The 17,694-nt window shown below is 40.0% G+C and overlaps 1 protein-coding gene across 1 annotated transcript; it reads left to right on the top strand.

Annotated features, from left to right (window-relative positions):
• Positions 1–6,883: 6,883 nt before the first annotated feature.
• On the top strand, positions 6,884–16,874 carry LOC308059827 (aprataxin and PNK-like factor; the record flags this gene model as incomplete). The annotated part of the gene is made up of 5 exons (XM_080412142.1): positions 6,884–6,940; positions 7,183–7,328; positions 9,815–9,861; positions 15,906–16,042; positions 16,238–16,874. 5 exons carry the CDS (start codon positions 6,884–6,886, stop codon positions 16,445–16,447), a joined length of 597 nt encoding a protein of 198 aa, XP_080268268.1. The 3' UTR covers positions 16,448–16,874.
• Between the last annotated feature and the right edge of the window lie 820 nt (positions 16,875–17,694).

Below are 17,694 nucleotides of genomic sequence, written 5' to 3'. Positions count from 1 at the left end.
TACTATGATTCTCTCACTTTGAAAACAGGAATGATGAGGCAGAGTTTGACCTTAAAGCTTTTAGTTCTGAAGAGTGTACATTTTCAGGTCCTTCAAAATGGAACCTTGTTCCACAGAATGCATCTGGATTTCCTCTTGAGAATACCATGAGAAACATGGCAGGGAATGGCAAGACTGGAACAAAAACCCCTGGAAGTTCTCTGGGAAGAAAAGATAGGCAGCGGCATAGTAAATTGTCTAAAAGTGTAGGTCAGATCTCCAGTAAAGGAAATAGAATTGAGGAAACAGTAAACAGAGAACAGATGACTGGTTCTGCAAGCCAACAGGCTCACTGGGCAGGACTTCCTGATCTTTTGGTGCCCAGGAAGGGACTCTTGAGCCTGATGCAAATCTGGATTACAAGACAGATTTCTGATTCAACCAGAAGTGCAGATACTTCAGAAAGCTCCAAACAGAACAAGTGTTAAGAGGCCACCTTGCGTGTATGGAACAGGCTGTTTACAGGTGAAGCAAAAATAATCCCAGCTTAAGCTAGCTTGTTATTAAGAAGTACTGTATTAGCTACCGAAAACAGTAAAGTTGTTACAAGCTTTGATTTGAAAGAAATCTTTTGGTAAATGGGGACTGATGAGAAACCAATGGCATAGCAAGAATTTTAAAAGTATAAAAGGAGGAGCCGGGATGTCTTGCTAACTTCCAATATAACCTAAACAAGGGATGATGTACTTCAGCAGATTAAACGATGCAGAGTTCTAGGAAATAAGAAACAAAGGTCCACTTTAAAAAGGAAAGAAATAACCCCCCCTGTGTGTACAGTACATGTACCGGCAGGGAGAAGAGATGTAAATGACTGAAATGCCCAACATAGACCCTGTAGGCTTATTTTATTTGCAGCTGAAACTTTTATGAAAGATGAAGTTAATTGTATGCTTTGTGATCTGACTATTTAAAATGCTTATTATTTGTTATCCCTAAATAATGGAGAATTGCTTCTGTTGTAACTTGGCCAATCTGCACCATTTTTTTTAATTATTTTTTATTTTTTAAGCATTCAGTCCCCTCTTAAAACCAGAACAAGTCACAGTTATAAACTCCCTGTGAACCCTTATCTGGTCAGTGTCTTTGGTGATACTTTAATTGAGGGATGTTTTTTTTTTTTTTTCTGCTACTCATATCCTCTCAATTCACAATCTGTCATACAAATGTTTTGTGCGATACAAATGTTCCAGCAAGATCCCAAAAACCCCAGTGCTGAGTGCCTGGTCTCCTGCTAGTTCTTTCTGCCCAGAAAAGATCTGTAATGCCATGTGTTAATATATTGAAGAGAAGATAGGCGTCTAGAGGTGTTCCTGAGGGTAGCAAGTGACCAGTGACCTGAGAACTGCCTTTAGGAGAAGATTTTGAGCACTACATAAATCTATGTACATTGTAAGCACAAAAGATAAGGCTAATCCAGGAAACAGGAGGTCCTGTGATTTTTATTTTTTTTTAAATATTATCACTGTTACTACTTTTGTATTTTTTACCTCTTCCCCCAAGGGGCTTGAGTGACAGTTTTTCTTAGGTTGTTCAGCAAACAAGCAAGCACAAGTAAATGGGTTCTTGTGTATGTTTGGTGTGCCTGTTGCCGCAGATAACTGCGTAAAGCTGTTGTGTTCATGAGCACATCAGACTTCCAGTTTTCATGTAGCATTCCTTCGTGTATCTCAGTTTTTGCCCTTCATGATTATGAGGAGGACATGGTTCATTAGGCAGCCAAGCTGATCCAGTAGTACAAATGCAGCCTTTAGTTTGCTCCAGCTTCATTTTGCTCAGACAAGTTTTCCCCTCTGTGGGGGTGAAGCTGATTCAATGCTCTGACACGCTGAAGGATTCCTAATGTTTTGGAAGGCAAGTTTTAGTTACAGGTAACATGCAATAGGAGTCTGCATGTGCACGTTTCTTCTTGGGTCTTTATTCTAAAACATTTGCGGCAGTACTTTTGGGAAGTGTTGCTTTATAAGAAGAAAAGAATGCTCTGAAATAGCACATAACGAAATCTTATTTTGTTGGAGAAATTTGTAAATAGGAAGTATCAAAACCATCAGCTTTGGTCTTCAGGAAATGTGATGAGACTAAACCTGCTTGTTTGCAAAGAAAGGTGCTTTATCGTCTGTCCTGTATGTGCTTTTAATGCAAGACCACCAAGTAGTCATTCTGCGTCAATGAGATAGCTATGTTGCAGTAAAGCAAGCCATTGCAGTTACCCATATTCTTGACAGAAGTGTACATAAGTGTGATGTGAATGGACGCTTTGAAGGAACGCATTGATAGCGTATTCAGTTTTTGATTGTGTAGTGTTCTCCTTGAGCAAAACCTGTTTTTTAGAGTTGCTAAGGAAGAGGAGCTGCTTTGAGTGCTCTTTTGAGTACGATGAGTAGCTGGTTTTTGTCTCCTTCCATTAACCTTATGAAAGGTGTCTTCTAGCACAATGTGCTGTAGGAGTCAACGTCTTAAATGAGGACTGCTTTGGTAACCATAACATTTCCTTACAGTGTTCTTTCTAGGTGAGGTTTCATATAAAATGTCATTTTTCCAATAACTGAATGCTCTTCAGTTTTCTAATCCGTATTTTATAAACTCCTAGTAAGAGGTACTTGTCTTCTGCATATGACAGGCACCTTTGGTGGGTGCGTGGTTGAACAGCACAAATGGAAAAGATGAAATGTTAGTTTAGTTGATTTTATTAGATGTCTCTAACACATACCTGAAATGTTTAGGAAATAACTTTGTAACCCATAGCTCAGTTTCTTCATTTATGAATTTGAAAACACTGCTTTTTGAAAGAGTCAAGCTTGATTCACACTTCTCTCTGCAAAGATTCTTGTTCTTATCCTCCGTCAGTGTGAGATTCTCTTCCTGTGGCAGTCTGAAGCTTTTTCCAAATCGAAAGAAACTGCTGTTACCAGTAGGAGGCAAGTGCTCTGTCTGTTATATCTGACTATATTTGTTGTCAAGGAACTTACTCTTTGAATACTGTCTTGTGTTCATTTTCTTGTCTGCTGCTCACTTTTCAAAAGTTAGAAGAGTAGGGATTTAAAAATAAAACCAAATCCAAACCCAACCCCCATTTCGAGTTGCGTAGTAGGGGTGTGGTACAGCTGAACTCTCATCTCTGAAATTGTAATTTCACAATTTTTGTCCACAATTCTATCCTTTGGCTGGCCTGTGGTACAGTTCTGTGCTGACTGGGTGTGTGTGAATCTTTCCTATAACTGTCAAAGCAGGGCATGCTCAACCAGCCTTTGGATTTGTATGTGCATTCTTCTAAATACTGTGCTCTTTGTTTATGGAAAGAAGTATTTTTCATTTCACCTTCAGCTTGTAAATCTGGCAGCTACAGACTTGCATCTGTCTTTTTATGAGACCCGTTTTCTAGTAAGACTTACAGTTTAGAACTTATAAACATCTTACACGGACTTGTGGCGTTAACTTCAGGCTTGAATACTATGGCTTTATAACTAGTGCTGGTGAGTCATTACGTTTTCCTTACCAGTTTCTATAGTAGGCTGAGAAAATAAGCCCTTGAGATGGCAGGGGTCTCCTGCATGTGATTAAGGAGAGCCAGGGATTCTGACCTTAGCACTTAAATTTGTTTTAGAAAAAGCTTTTAAGATGCTTTTGGGAGCTGCATAGATGAAAACTGTCTTGAGTATTTCACTAAGTGATGCTCAGCTGCTGCTGGAGATGACTGCATTGATTCTGAAGAACTTTGTAAGTGTTACTTGCATAATTTTTATTTGCATAATTTTCTGTCACAAATTCAGAGCTTCTGTGTATGAGAAGGCAACTCTCCTAAAACTTTATTCTTAAAATAGGCTTTTAATTGGTTATTTTTTGTGCGAGTAAAGCTTAATGATTTTGTTTTGATCAAATTAATAACGTATTCCTGTGCAGCAAGGTTTTGTTGTAAAACTAACTTTGGAGTGCAGCTTCCAGCGTGAAAGGTGCTGTGCTCTTACAACTCAGATCTCTTGTATTCAAAAAAACCCAAACAAACCCTCAAACAAACCAAACTCTTAATAAAAGGAAGAAGATTTTTGCAAGAAGGGATAACGTGTACTTAATATTAGCTGTGCATTTCTCTGCTTCTATTTATTTTGCTGGATTTCGTTGCACAACATCTAGAAATGGAGTAAGTATAAATTATCCATATAAAGGTAAGATAAACTATGATGTTGTTACTAGTCCTGAGCATCTGAAATAGGACATGTTTAAGGTGCTTCACAGGTGATGAATAATTTGAGGAGCATCATCCACTGGCCCAAAGAATCCTGAGGCCCAGTGATAGGGTGTGTACCTCAAGACCCTTCCCTTTTTCTTGCTTCCTCCTATACAATTTTTTTTTCTTTTTTCTCTCCTGCAATAAAGGCTCTTTGGTATCGGCCAAATAGCTTTTGAAGTAAATTCATGAAAGGAACTGGCTATCACCTAAACCAGAATAGGTTAGCTAACTGGCAGCTCTTAGGCCTTCTTTCCTTCATGACTATGATGCTGCACGTATCTTATTGTAGGAATAAGTATTAAAATGATTTCACAGAGCATTAGCTGCTTCTGTGTCCCTTTGAGAAGATGAATTGTGTTTCAAATGACTGAACTCAAATTCTGGCTAATATTGCTAGTATGTTAGCTCTGTGCATTTAGAAAACAAAGCAAGTAGCCTCTAAAATGACTTGGTTTCATCCCATTTATTTTTAAATGGCAAAAGAAGTAGGCAGCCAGCCTGAATGTGGCGTTAGAAGTGATGTTTTCTGAGAACTTGTAGAATAAAAGACTGGTAAATGCAGCCTTGCAATGATATCTAGTGAAACAGTATTTACTTACCCTACAGTCTGCAGAAATCAACAGAAAAGACCAGAACCAGAACGAGGCGTCTGTCACCTGTGTAAATAGGACTAAGGGACACTGGATCTCTGATAAGTAGCTCCTGGAAGAGTTTATCTGTAGCTTGCTTGCTGAGTTTCCTGAGTGAAAGATACCAAGCAGATGGAGATGTAAAAGTATTAATACTAAATATCTAATCTGTTTTCGGTGCCTGAAAGGAGGCCTGAATGGTTAGCGGGGCTCACGGTGCTTAAGTAATCATTTTGCAAAAGCTGTAACAAATGCTTTTTCTCTTACGGTGTTGGTTGAAATGCTGAAAATAATACTGACTGTTCCCTAGAAAGTTCATAAGAGCCCGTTGTGGTCAGTGAGGAAGCTGCTGTGTATGTCGCTAGCTGCATACATGCTTCTGGCTTGGTGTTTCTAAATGCAGCTGTAACAAGTGCAAATGACAGCAGTAATCCCTCTGCAGTTTAAAGTTATCATTGCTCTTGCTTGAGGCAAGCAGTTCACTTTTACAGTTTGCACAAAGATGTTGATTATGTACACTGGGAATTAGTGGTAAGTCACTGAAGTATTTTGTGTATATCTTTTGGAAAATCATTTATTAAAACATCTCACTTTTCTTGCTTTCAAATATGCTTGAAAAAAAGTGTCTCTAAAAGAAATCAGAGGGAAAAAGTAGATTTGCTTTCAGTACAGTATGTTCACTATGACATAATTTTTTGTAGTGTCTTTTGATCTGCCCCATGAATTTCTCCTGAAGTCATAATGTATTTTTCTGTGTTCTTTTTAACATCACTTCTTCACAAAGTGATGTTGTTTATAGCTGCCTTGTCTTGTACGGTGCTCTCATCACTAACATCGGTGTGGCTCAGCTACACACAGAGTTATGTCTTAGGGTACAACTTCATGTCATCGTTGTGATTTGGTATTTCAAATAAAATGCCACGGTAGCCAAGGCAAACCTGAGAGCATAATCAATGTAATGTCCAGGAGACTGCTCCATTGTTTTGCCAATTGATGGGGTCAATAGATAGCACACAGACACCAATACAGAAGATACCCTTGATGCACTGTTTGTTTCAAATTAATGCAGAAAATAAGGCAATATGCACATACAGAAGGATTAGCCTACGGTACCCTGATTCAAACAATAAAACAGATAAGCAAGGCAATGCACCTAATCGTTACTATTCACAGCTAGCTGTAGTGGTTCAGAAAGATACATCACCCGTTGCCCTAACAGGTTGCCATCCTCCAGCTCCGCAGTCGCTGGGGAGCCCCTGTTGCATGAGGATCTGGAGAGCCTGTCCCAGCAGCGGGGAAGTCCTGCGCAGGGCATCTCCTGGTAGGTGAGGTCTGCAACGTCGCTGCAAGAGGGTTCAGCTTTTATACTATTAACAAACAAACTCACGTAATTCCAAACGCGGAAACATCTGGTTTCACTCTCCTGTCAGATGCCACCAAAGCCTGGCCAGGGGTTGGGAGGAACCCAGGGAGTTCCCTTTATCGACTGGATTTTAACCACCGGTTTCCAGACAAGGCCAAACAGCTGGATTCATGGCTTTGGCCGCCCGCCTCTAAGCAAGGAAGGATGCGCTGTCTCTTCTCTCATGATTATAGTTTATCCAAGGTGCATCTTTTGCTAATGGCCATACATGGTTCACTAATGACCGTGCATATTTCGCTAATGATTGCATACTAAATACATATATTTAAGGTTGGGTTGGCGGGTTCTTCTGGAGGTCAGCTTTGGCTCAGGGCCTGCTGCTCAGGCCCCAGCACTTCATCCCTCTGGAATAATACGCTGGCATTTGAAGTGTTCAAGTGAGTAGTAACTTGCATACGGAACAGAAGTAATGATCGAGACATACTGCCTGAAGCTCACAAGTGATCACCCGAGAGCGTGGGAAGGCTTCAGGACTGCAGTTGCTCGGCTGCCATGGGTTGGCCCTCGCAGCTTGAGCTCAGACTTTGCGAGAGGTTTGTGTAGCACTTGGTAACTCCAGAGGGAGTCATGACGGAGCAAGCCACGGAGCGAGATTCATGCTATGGGACTACATCAGTAGATTGTGTATGTGTAGGAGGCCTGAAACGTAAAGCTGATGATGGCAAATAGGAGAATTCAAGTTTTAACCTCTTGCGGCCTCTGCTGAAACAAAACTTTTCTTCAATTATCCTGAAAGCAGGTCTTACATTCTGCATCAAGTTAAACATTAAAAGCTTCTCTTTCTGTAACCGCTGAAAATGTCACTGATTCAGTAACACCTTTCTTACCTCCACTTCTCCTGTTTAAATGGAATAGTCAGTTCTTGATCTATATTTGTCTTTTGCAGGAAGAATCCCATTCACTTTCAGCAGTTTAGTCACCCTAATGATGATGACAATCATGAAACAGAGATCGTAACTCAGGATAACAATGATAACCGGCCTGAATGTCCGTATGGAACGGCTTGTTATAGGTAAGAAGCACTGTACAAAATGGCTTTTCTTGTTTTACAGGTTAAGAATGTTCTCCCCTGGAGTTGCAAATTGACAGTAGGATAGTGATGTTAAATCTTGACTGTGGCTTTCCAAATTTACTGGCGCCAGACTGCTACCTTTATGCCACCAAGGTCTGTGCAAAGTATTTGTGATTTCAGCTGGTGAACATGAAGCCTTGACTTTTGGAACCTGTTCAGTGGACTAGAGATCAAAACTTCCTCATTTTTCAACCTGTAGTAAACTGTTCTTGTATAGGAACAATAATTTATTGTTACATGTTCTTCTTGATATGTAACTTTTAGTTCAGATTTTGACAAAATATTTGTTAAGATTTTGTACAAAACCTCTATTTTAGTTAGTATTTGATTTGTTAGAAAGCATAATTTAGGTACCAGCAAGAAAATCCAGTTTATGGCTGACTGCTGTTTCTTTTAGCAGCTGTTGATTTTCTTCACAAGATCCTTTTGTTCCATTTGTTTCTCAATATCTAGGTTTTACATTTGTATTTAGCAGAGTGTAATGACTGCTTTGTAATTGATGCAATGGACAAAAGGATGTATTTTGAGACAACAGCCCTTCTGTGGGGGCATATTGAAACTAACAGCTGCTGTTAAAGATTGTGCTTGAGCAGAAACATTTTCTCTCTCTCTCCCTGGAAGCGTGATGATCCTAAAGAGCGTGTTCTTTATAAAGTGTAACAAGATGGGAGTAACTTTTAAGGAAAAGCCATCTTATGTTCAACTAATGCAGAAGAAGTGTTTCTTTTCTCAAAAACCATCTGTGAGATGAATTTCTCATCTCAGGACGAGAAATCTAGGTTTATACCGCTCCTGAAATTGCCAACATACTTTTCAGGAGTACAATGGACACTGTCCAAAACTAAAACTGTCTCTCCTTGCAGATAAGTCAACTCCTGTGCTGTATTAGTTGATCATTTCTTAAACAGTGTTTCATTCTTTTTGGGGTGGAAGAAAGGAGGCACCCACAAAGCAATGATAATTCTTTCCACAAAGCAGCAGGTGCCATTTGAAGAATTTTGATGTTATTTTTGTTGTCTTTATCTGCTGGCTACTACTGGAATACATAATTGAGTTATCTAAATGCTGTGCCTTGAGTTGGGATCAAATGCTCTGACGCTACCAACACTTGCAAAATACTGGATTAAGCAACTGTTCTGTTTCAGTACGGTATTTAATAGAAAGCTGTACTTGCATGTTTTTATTCAGATAACTATCCCTTCTAATGCACATGAAATGCACTTTGGGATAGCAGTAGCTATAAAACTGTAAATCAACTTCAAGTATGTGAATGTGTAACAAGTTATTTGATGTAAAAATAAGATTTTCTTACTGAAGAGTATTCTATTTTTGAAGAATAAGAAAACATAAACAACTAGTTTTACAAGGCAGTCTTCACAGCAAGGGTATTTTGTAAAATACCAAAAAAATTCTGCAGTTATAGAAATAAATCTTGTGTTTCAAGCAATGTCAAATGGTATGCCATTCTTAAATAGTGGGCTTTAATTGTTGATTCTTTTTCAGAAGGAGAAATTAGGACAACTGAACCAGTTTTCTTCCAAAGTTAGAATTTTTTTAAATTTTAATTTTCTGCACAGAAGTAAATTGAGCTGAAACAATTTTAACGTGCCACTCTAATACACTAACACAACAGATCAGCACGGTGTAAGTGGGACCAAGTTAAAACATTAGAACAGCATTGGATAACTGCTTTGGGGGGTGGGATAAATCAGTGTGTTCATGACCTGGATCGCAGCCTGAATGAGGGGAGCATTTATTGCAGATCAAAGAGTAAGTTGACTTTAAATTTTTAATTTTCATTGCATTGATGCTGTTTTTTAATAGAAGACATACACACTTGTATATTGAACTTCCCAGATTGCAGCAGCATATTGCAGAAATGAGTAAACTCTCTTAACAGTCCTTCTTTGGCCTTTCCCTGTGATACTTTGAGACAGGCAATTCTTTTCAATTTCTTTAATTTTCCCAAACTATTTGATTTTTAGCCTTATGTTGCAGAATATGGAAGTTACGGCTGGGTAACTCAGACTTGTGATGCACTGTGTGTGCATTGCACTTTATGCACCAGAGGTTATGTTCTGGTTTTGGTTTTAGTGAGAGTAAATAATTGGATCAGTTCTTATTATGCTGAACAAATGCATCTCATCTTACAAGTTTGGAAACTATCTCATCTCTTGGTTTTGATCAGCTGTCTTTTTTATTTTTTTTTTAAAGGCTGAAACAAAAGGAACTCTTATGGAACCCTTTTTTTCTTCCACCCTACATTACGTAAGCTGAGACACTGCAGTAAGGCACTGGTCACAGAATTTTATTTTGAAAAGAAGTGAAAATTATTCACAAAATACAAAGGAGTTCTGCGAACTTGTTAGGTTCTTGTTAGGTGTGGAACAAGGTGGCAAATCAAGCTTTTACTGTTTTCTTTGCAGGAAGAATCCACAGCATAAACTAGAATACAAGCACAGTGCACCTCCAGGTAAGCCAAGTTGTTCAGTATAGCTCAAAGTGGGGGAGAAAAACCCCCAAACCCAGTAATGGATGCCAACACCTTGGAATAAAATGCTTTAAGTGAGAAAGTAACATTGCATTTGCAGCTTGCTCTGTATTGCCCCGCACCCTTGCTCTTCTTGAGCATGCGGTGTTGCCATTGTCTGTGATAAGGAAGGTAGGGCTGCTTGGCCACTGCACACTTACGTTCACTTTTTCAAATGTTTTTCAGCTGAAACAAGATGGTCTGGGTCAGACACCGCTGACATAGTTTGTATGCTTTATATCTTAGGATTTGACAAAAATGCCAGGTGGCAAGTGGCTGTTTTCATGAGTTTAACAGGTTTTATTGAAAACTAAGCATGGTATAGCATGGTCTTACCAGATCTCTCTATTCTGCTTCCTCCATTTGGAGCTGGAGTATTACAGTGAAAACAGGGAATATACTGAAGTATTTCTCAACATTTCAAATGGATACTGCAGTAAATTTTTTCTGTAGCTTTTTTTCCCATCCCCACAGCAAAATGTGTGTATCCCTATAGCATGTATGTTCTGTTGAGGCTTGGAGGGAATATAATTAAAACTGAATCTGAGATTCTATTCTAAAAGTCTTTTTGTATTCCAGTAACTAGACTTGTTGAAAAACACAGGGGAATATGCTGTTTATATTTTGTCTGTTCTTAGAGAATTCAAAGATGTACTTTGCATTCTTTTTGTGCTTTTTCTTAATTATTGGACTTGAAGGGTTTTTTTTTTCCAATTTAATTCCCAATGCAAAAAGACAATACTTTAGAGCAGAACAGTTAGGGAAATGTAATGATAATGCATTTTACTTCAAAAAATCAGGATTATGACATTACCCCTGCCCATGGCAGGAGGGGTGGAACTAGATGACCTCTAAGGTCCCTTCCAACCCAAACCATTCTATGGTTATTAAGGAGAAATTGCATTTATGGAAACAATGGCGTAAAATATTTAAATGCTTTGAAATACTGCAATTGTCTGCTGTAAAAACCCCAACCAGTACTGATGATGTTTTTCTACAGACGGCATGGTTCATAATTGTAAGAACAGTTCATCTGGGTAATCTTTCAAGAATCATTTAATACAAAAAAAAAAGGTTTTTGGGGGCAGCAGAGTAGTTTTTATACTTGTAAATACAGCACAACCATTGCAGCATTTCTTTTAATAAGTCAGTCTTCTGTTGTAGCAACCTCTCCAAATAACCCTTATTGCTAGGTTGTACTCTGTCCTGGTTAATAACATTTCTTTCTTTAGTACCTGAAAGAAGAGCACGACAAAAACTTCAAAAAATGGTATGTTCTGATGTTGTGAATGGGCCCATCAGCATGGGATGCAACTGATCTGCTTTGGGTTTTGGGGCATTTAGTGGTGCTGGAGATGCTTGATAATACTTACCTGAGAAGAAGGTAGTCATTATTTTAGTAAAACTCTGCTTCCTTTTTTGCAAGTCATAGTGCTGGAATTGAATTCCTGTGTGCTGAGCACACCTGTCCTTCCCTGGAAGCAGGCAGCGAAACAAACAAATGTTTTGAGAGACATGTGTGACCAAGTCAATTCTTCCTTCCTTGAACAGGGTTCGTAATAGGATGAAAGGAGCCAGTAGTTCATCCACAGCTAGTTAAGGTTACCCCATGAAGACTGATTGCTCTTGAAACACTGAGATACTCCTTCTGCATTGCATTGACCTCTAAATAAATGTCAAAAGATATCTGTGGATGTGGTGATGAGCTTTTCTTATATTTACTCTGAGGTATTGATGTTACAGGCTTGTTAGGACTGAAGTGTCGAAGAAGGGTAATGCCTTTCAGCTAGGGCAGTGTTCCCTGTGAACTACGTACGTATCCTTCGAACTTTAGTTCCTAGACATCAGTGAGGCAAGCTGTAGTCTCTCTTGATAATGTGACCTGTAATACTGTGTATGAGTATCTTCTCCATTTACCAGTAGTACACCTAGCTTGCTTTGCGGCTGCCAATAATACTAACTTACATGTGGCAGGTGCATGGACTCCAGTTTTAAATATCCTTTAGCTCTGTTTCAAGGCATCTCTTGTATCTCAGTTTGGCTTCCAAATGTGAAGCTTCCTGTTTTTTCTAAAATAATTTAAAAGTGAGCGTTGAAGAGCAGTCTGAAAGCCTGATGATATGCCATCTTTACTTTCACTGGCCTGAACAAGGCATGAGGATGTGGAACTGCTGCATCTCGAGTGGAGGTGGGAACTGACTTGTCTTCTTTGAGATCACCAAGGTGTGGCTGGGCATTTCCTACAGAAATCTTCAAAACAGAGATCTGCCTTCTAGAGAAAGTAAAGTGCAAATAGCTGTAGTTTTCTAGACAAAGTATTTTGGCCTCCATTCTGTTCTGCGACCTACTTTCCACTCGGGAATGTCTTTCCCATCCCATTTCCTTATCATGTGTGTGTGTACTTCTGCTGTCACTGAATGCTTGATATGGGTGTATCTGTGCACTAGCATATTTTGAGGCATATTTGTTAGCTGTACGCTTTGCCACATCCCATGATGCAAGTATGAGCCCCTTGATTACCTCTCCCTTGCAGAAATGTGCATTAAAGAGTGGCAAGAATTGTAAGCAGCGTTGTAAGTGCAGCGAGCAGTTAAGATTTTAATAATGAAGCAAGCTGGACTGTGTGCATATCTGAAGTTTAAAGCTAATCTTGAAGGTTTAAAATTGTAGCTGTGTCTTTCATAAGAGGTGTGTCTTTCATTCCTTACCAGAATGGTAGATCCTGTGTGTGCAGCTCATGGCAGGTGGTCAGCCAGGCATGGCTATGGATGGAAAAGTGCTTCTCTTGTAAATGTGTAAATCTTTGACATGGAAGTGAAATTCAATCTGTTAAATTCAACTCCTCATCCTAAGAACGAACCAGGGAAAAAATGATATTCCATGCACAGTGGGAAGAAGGGAATTCATTAATTAAAGTGCTGTTCATATTTAATGATTGTTTAAATTTCTTTTTTCCCCTCAATATCTTGTTGACTGGCTTGCTTAGTTCTCTTGAGGGCAAAGCTTGTAAAAGGTTGCACTCAGCAAGCTCACGTCTGAGGCGGTCGTACCGAGCCATGCAAGATCACACAGGCAAGGTTCCATTAGCCTTTTATTTCATGCTGTTTGGCACAACTGCACTGTTAAGCACAGCAGGATTTTCTGTTCAAGTGCACTGAAACTCCACCAGCCAGGAAAAGAAGGGTGCTATCTACATGACATTTGCCATGTTTAGTTTTTAACATCGATAGTCTAATTGCTGCGAGATGGATTACGAATTGCCAATAGAGAATGTGGTCTATGTTCTGAGAAACAGTCTAAGGCTAATTACCGGGGAAATAGCTGTAAGGGAGGAAGGAAAAAAAAAAAAAAAAGAGAAAGGCTGGAGTGTGTGTTGTCATTAAATTGTCACTAGTGAACAACTTCACTGCCATGTTGCTACTTGGATGAATGACCCGCTGTGGCTATGGAGTCTGCAGAGTTCTCCTGCACACTTCTGTGTATGTTTTCTAGCAAGCCGATCAGCTCACTTCCAAACATAACCCTTTGTAAAGGGGTGGTCAGCAAGCTTTTTCTCCCCATGTGAAGGAGATAATTTCAGGGAATGTCTCAAGGTCATATTTATAAATATGGTACTAGGGGAAAGGGAGAATTGTGCTTAATGAGCAGCTTCAGGGGCTGTGGAGCTGAATTAAACTATAGCAGAAAGAGGAGTGGGAAGACATGGAAGGAAGTGCATCATTCACTGTTGAAATCTAAAAACACTGGTGGATGAAAACCAACATCGTATGCTCCACATACATTTGTAGGAAAAATATGGAAGTAATCAGTATTTTTCCAGAATTCCTGTTTCTGTTGTAAAATACCACCTGCAGTGCTGTGAAAGTGAAGAGCAGTTTTTCTTTGTTAATCCGGTCTTGGGCTTATTATTCTCACAGGCTTAGGCTGAGAAGAGAGATTTTGTTCTTAATGTATTTAGCATCTTTGTTTCGACTTCTCCCTCCAGACATAATTCCTTCTGCACGACTATAGTCTGTGATTCTTAGAAAAAATTCTGCTGTTATGGGTAAACATGGGCATAATTACTTTCCTCTAAAGTCTGGTAAACAGTAAACTAGCAAGCATCATATGGGATGGGATTACAGCCGAAATTGACAGCTGACATTTTCAGGATTTTCTGCTAGGTGCTATATAGGTTGCTAGCCATAGGATATTTCTCAGTTGTAGTATTGGCTGTGTCACACATGGCTGACTTTATTCTAGGAAGTCATTGGGTGCCTCTGTAGCACAGTTCACCCATAAAATTGTGTACCTTTGAGGGAATTGACTGCTGCTGTAAGTGCTTTTGAAAACCTTGCTATAGAGTATAAAATGTTAATCAGACCATAAGATAATTCTGGAATAGTAACATTCCCACTAGCAGAAAAACGTAACTGACAGAGGATGTGATCTGACTACACCCAGGTGCTGGTCTTCTTGCTTGTTCACCACACGCACAGCTTGAGTGTCTGGAGCTCTGACCTGAGGTTTCAAGAAGCTGCTAAGAAATACCTGAGGTTAATATAAACATGGATGATTGGACTGGGTTGTGTAGCTGAGAAGACACATTTCTAGTTTCATATAAAAGATGATAAGAACTGCTCAACAGATAAATCATTATGAGATCATTGACAGGTTATCTCCAAATGAGGTAAGAATGCAGAAACTGGAGGCTGGGAAGAAAAGGAACAAATACAGCTTTACTCAGGGGTGTGACTTAAGGGCAGCATACCATGACTGGAATATTAACAGACCGTGGCTAGTTAGGAATTGTGGGCCTGTAAGAAAAAGGGAGGTAGCGTAGGCTGGTAGAGCAATGGTCGTGCACATCTGCCAAAGTCCCAAAGCAGTGGAAATAAACTTGTTAAAGGTTCACAGCTACCGATAAGTAAAAGGAGAAGGCAATGCTGCTATGGCAGCAGCTTTGCATCGATGCTACCAAGTCAGGTAGATAAGGCTTCTTCAAAAATCAGGCTTGCCCTGTCTCTGGGAACTGGTTTATATATGTCAACATATTTGAGCAATTAAAAGACTACTGCAAGACAAGCTGCCTAAAAAAGTTTAGGAACATGCAGCGAGCAGCATCCATTTCTTGTGAATAGAGGTTTCCAAGTTTTGATTCCTGCCAACGTAGAGTATTGTGACATACTGGGAAGAGAGAAGGCAATTTAATCACAAAGTGTGAGCTGTGCAGAAGATGGATAGGCAGCAGATTGGACAGCAGCGCGATAGAATAGACTGAACTGGGAAAGGGGTAGGCTGCATCCAGCTCAGGAAAGAAGTGTTCAGCGTTTGTTGTTTCCTTAACGTGTGTTCAGAAAGGAAGCACAGACTACACAGCACAGATCGAAGTTGAGAACGTAGGAGGCGAGTGATCTAGCAGATTGTCTTTGCTGACCTGAAGCTCAGGAAAGAAGTGAATGGGAATTCAAAGCCATGTCAGATTCCAAAGAGCAAGAGTATAAAGTAGCCCTAAGTAAATATGGATGGGTGAAGGCAGAAAATTTAGAGTCAGAATAGCTGTCTAGCAAGAGCTAGGGGCTAAATGGCAAGAAAGATGCCTTGTTTAGGTATAGAAGTAGCAGGAAGATGACCAGGAAAATTGTGTATGCCACTCCTTCAGGAAAGGAGAGTTGTCAGAAGATGTTATCTGATACCGTTTTCTTCTGATATCAGAAGATGTTATCAGAAGAGGCCTGGCAACTGTTTTCCAAGTGCTGGAAGAAAAGCCACTAAGGAGAACTTTCTTAAGTGATCAGACTGGTAAGCCCTGCAGTAGTGGTCAGAGAGGGATGGTACAGCTTTACATGAGAGTCTTGAAAATCAAACACAAAATTGTCAGCATTGGATAGAGTGCTTTAGTTGAGCCTTTCTCCTGCTGAGGAGAGAGGCTAACTAGATGGCCCCTGCAAGGTCTCTTTAGTTCTGTATTTATTATTCATGAATATATGGCATTTTTGTCCCTACAGGAGAAAGGGCTGTGGAGAAGGATGCGGCGAATGAAGAGACGGGACGCAGCTTGATGCAAGCAAATGTCAATTTATTGTACAGAAGCACGAGTTTTTATACACTTTCAGAAGCTGCGCGTTTTAAACAGATTGGTTCTTGAAGCTAGGCACTGCATACTAGGCAATCCCTGATTGGTGGTTAACTACCAGCAATTAACAGCAAGGTGTTACCTTTCCTTGGCGCCATCCTTGGCACCATCCGTCTCCCACTCCCCTGTGCTCTGTAAACATGCCTCATCATGTTAATTGTTGTCCAGACAAGCTCGAGCACGTTCCCCTCAGCTAACTGATTGCCACGCATGGTCCTAGTTTCCAGCCCGCTCCTGCAGAAAGATGAACCACATGAGTATGACCTTAATGGCGGCTTTAGAGATGGTGAGGAAGAGGTGTGCGAACCTACCGATGAAGACTCTGACTGGGAACCAAGTTCAGAAGACAAGGATAACAAAGATGTTGAAATGCTTTTGCAAGAAGCGTCTAGATTTGTTAGAACCAAAAAGTAGCCATAGGGGGACAGCATTACGAATGCCTAAGCTGGTTATGTTAAAACGTGAATGTGTAAGGAGGGGAATTGCTTTGAAAGCTATTTTTTCCTCAGTGATGTAGGCGCTGCAGGAGGATTTTAGTCAGCGAGGGGATTCAGCAGTGTCTTTCTTTTCCATATGTTTTTTTTTTGTCTTATTAAGTGGTGGAGCCAGAGAACTGAGCTCTGAAAGTTTTTTGTGTTTCCTGGCCCCCCCGCCCCCCATCTATTTCTTATGTTCTTATGCAACACCATTGGTATTTCATAGTTTGAAACACAGTTTTAAAGGTTGTTAATGCTTCATCTTCCTGTGCTTGAAAGAAATACTGGCGTTAGGAAAGCCTTTTATTTTGCTGAAGCACAGTATATACTGTGTTGGATGAAGGGGAGTTACACTGCCCACCTGCCGTATCACAGACTAATTCTTGGCTGTCACTGGGGAGTTTGTCTAAATTTTGTTAACGTTCTTTTGAGTTAGTGCAGTGCTACTGGCTTTCCTCTTTGGTGTCATTTATTTGGTTCTCTTGATTAATACAGAGTAAATACAGATTAATACAGTTAAATACAGAATGTGTAAATCACTTGAGAACAGTATATCAGTGTATCGAACCGCATGGTTGTCTAAACAGTGACTATGGTGTATTTGCTGTAATTACAGTAGGACCTCTTTCCATGCCTGTACCTCACTGGAATTACATTCAGTTTACAACAAAGCTTAAGTCTTGATGACTGTATTTTTGCACAATTAAACTTGTAACATACTGTGGGAAAAACGTTTGCCTGTGTCTCTGATTTCTAAAGACTGTTGAAGGATCTTGCCTTTTGTGTGTTTGCAGCACGCCTGAGCTTTCAGGAAAGTAAAAGTTTTAGTGTGTTTCAGGGCAGGTGACTGGAGCCATGTGAATTTGGCACCTTTTTGGACACAATCTGGAAATTCTGCAGGGGAATTATTCTTGTGTGGCTCTGGCTCCCCTGGGAGCTGGAGACAGACATCCAAATACACTCAAGCTTTTCAGCTGTGTGGCTCAATGTGCTCTGCTTAAAATGAAATGGCTGTTGCTGCAAGCTGGCGTTGGGTGCTTTTGGATGTGGGGACCATCTGCCAATTGTGTGTCAGAAGCTTCTCTCAAAAATTGTAGATGTCAAAAATACAAACATTTATGATGGGGAACTCTTGCGAATTTGGAGAACATCAGCTTCTGTTGGCCAACGGCTTACTGTTTGCTC

This window comes from Falco punctatus (assembly GCF_963210335.1).
Source record: "Falco punctatus genome assembly, contig: scaffold_48, whole genome shotgun sequence".
In the NCBI taxonomy this organism is placed as follows: Eukaryota; Metazoa; Chordata; class Aves; order Falconiformes; family Falconidae; genus Falco; species Falco punctatus.
This window is presented reverse-complemented; position numbering and strand designations above follow the sequence as displayed.